The 1752-nt window shown below is 43.6% G+C and overlaps 1 protein-coding gene across 1 annotated transcript in view; it reads left to right on the top strand.

Annotated features, from left to right (window-relative positions):
• Window positions 1–1724, top strand: part of LOC104943204 (protocadherin-1-like) — a 40190-nt gene extending 38466 nt beyond the window's left edge. The window contains exon 4 of the mRNA XM_010768541.1: window positions 1–1724. This exon is cut by the window's left edge and continues 1 nt beyond it. Within this exon, the coding sequence (XP_010766843.1) occupies window positions 1–540 (540 nt within the window). The 3' untranslated portion in view covers window positions 541–1724.
• Window positions 1725–1752: the final 28 nt, after the last annotated feature.

Raw genomic sequence — 1752 nt, 5'->3', positions numbered from 1 at the left:
GTAGTAATCAGACACCGACTGCAGAAGGACACTAAGAGTGGCTACCAGGCCGGCAAGAAGGAGAGCAAGGACCTTTACGCTCCCAAGCAAGGCCCCAAAAATGGCAAAGGGAAGAAGAGCAAAAAGGGAAAAGCTCCCAAACCGGCGAAGCCAGTGGAGGAGGACGAGGAGGCCAGCCTGCAGAAAGGCCTCAAGTTCAACCTCATCAACGAAAATGTAAACGATAGTCCCAGAATCCACTTGCCCCTTAACTACCCACCGGGAAGCCCCGATCTGGGACGTCACTACCGCTCTAACTCCCCTCTACCCTCCATCATGCTGCAGCCCCAGTCGCCCTCCGCCTCCAAGAAGCACCAGGCTGTCCAGGACCTCCCCGCCACCAACACCTTCGTGGGAACGGGCGACAACACCTCAACAGGCTCCGACCAATATTCGGATTACAGCTACAAGGCCAACCCCCCCAAATACAGCAGCAAACAGGTAGGAGACTACGCAAACACGTACCAAAGGGACATCTATTGGACCAACCGGGTGTGGTAGTCACGCTGGGACTTATTTTGCAAAGCCGATATTCTTCCACCAAAGCTGCACTGATTCCCCTGCACAGCACCCACTTCCAAACGGCTGTTTTCTCTTTTATTTTTTGGTTTGGTTTGGATGTGTTCACCATTTTCTGTTCTGTTCCTTTGTTTTTTGGACATCACACTATTCACACCATGAAATATTGCATAAGGGATAGACCAAATATGGGTATACCAATATTGATCTGCTGTTATGTGGAGACCATAATCCCCCAAAGTGAACTCTGATGATCCAGAACATGCTTGAGGGTTAATGATATACTGTATGTTTGTGTTGATTTATTTTGCTGTGGTTGATTTTTCTACAATTACACGTTATTGAATTATAAGTTCCTGAAATGTTACAAGCATTACAAGTCTTACAAAGCCAGCAAAACTAAATAAATATAAAACAAGGGCATACTTTTGATATATGAAGATGTCAGTTATGGTTCATTTTGTATATCCTATATGGGTCTATCCTTAACTTCTATGTGTTTTCCTTTTGTTTCATTTGTGTTCAGTTTCACCTTTTTTCACTATGGGTTAAATGAAGGATGTTATGAGTTATTATTCACAAGTGTTTTGACTGCGACCATTGAGACGTTCACTCTGACATACTCATTAAGTCTGAATGTGTTTTTTTTTCTTTCTGGAGGGCTGATCCTGGGTTTTAAAGCTGCTCTTTATGGCCGGATCAGCTTGTTGGAGTGTGACAAAGAAGAGTGACTGTGAATTCCTGAGTTTTTATTTTCTTTGGTGGTACCCATTGCCATTGTTTCTTGGCTTTTCTTTGGCCAGGAAGTACACTAGCTTATAGGAGCACTTTAGAGTGTTTCCATCCAGTTCAGACCAATTTAAGTAATTTCAGCTCGGCCAGGGAGCCAGGCAGTGAAGACAAGAAGAAAGGGAATAAAAGAGGAAGGAGGGAGAGTTGTTAAAAAAGCCAATACAGTATGAAGGAAAAGGTACACTAAATACAACCATTTCCTAACCTCCGCACCTCCTGTCAGGTCAGCTGAAATGCGAATTTTAATTTTGCCGTGTTCCCAATCAGTGGGGTTTAAAAAGTCAATTGTTTGCACAGATTAATGGCAGGTAATTTTCCAGGCGCCCGCTTCCGCCTTCTTTTACCCAGAGTGCCTTGCTCTATTCTATTTATTGTAAAAAATAAATAGAATACAATCACATT

Source organism: Notothenia coriiceps, unplaced genomic scaffold, assembly GCF_000735185.1.
Source record: "Notothenia coriiceps isolate Sejong01 unplaced genomic scaffold, NC01 NC01_scaffold00005787, whole genome shotgun sequence".
Classification (NCBI taxonomy): Eukaryota; Metazoa; Chordata; class Actinopteri; order Perciformes; family Nototheniidae; genus Notothenia; species Notothenia coriiceps.
The sequence above is the reverse complement of the archived record's forward strand: the minus strand, read 5'-3'. Positions and strand labels throughout refer to the sequence as shown.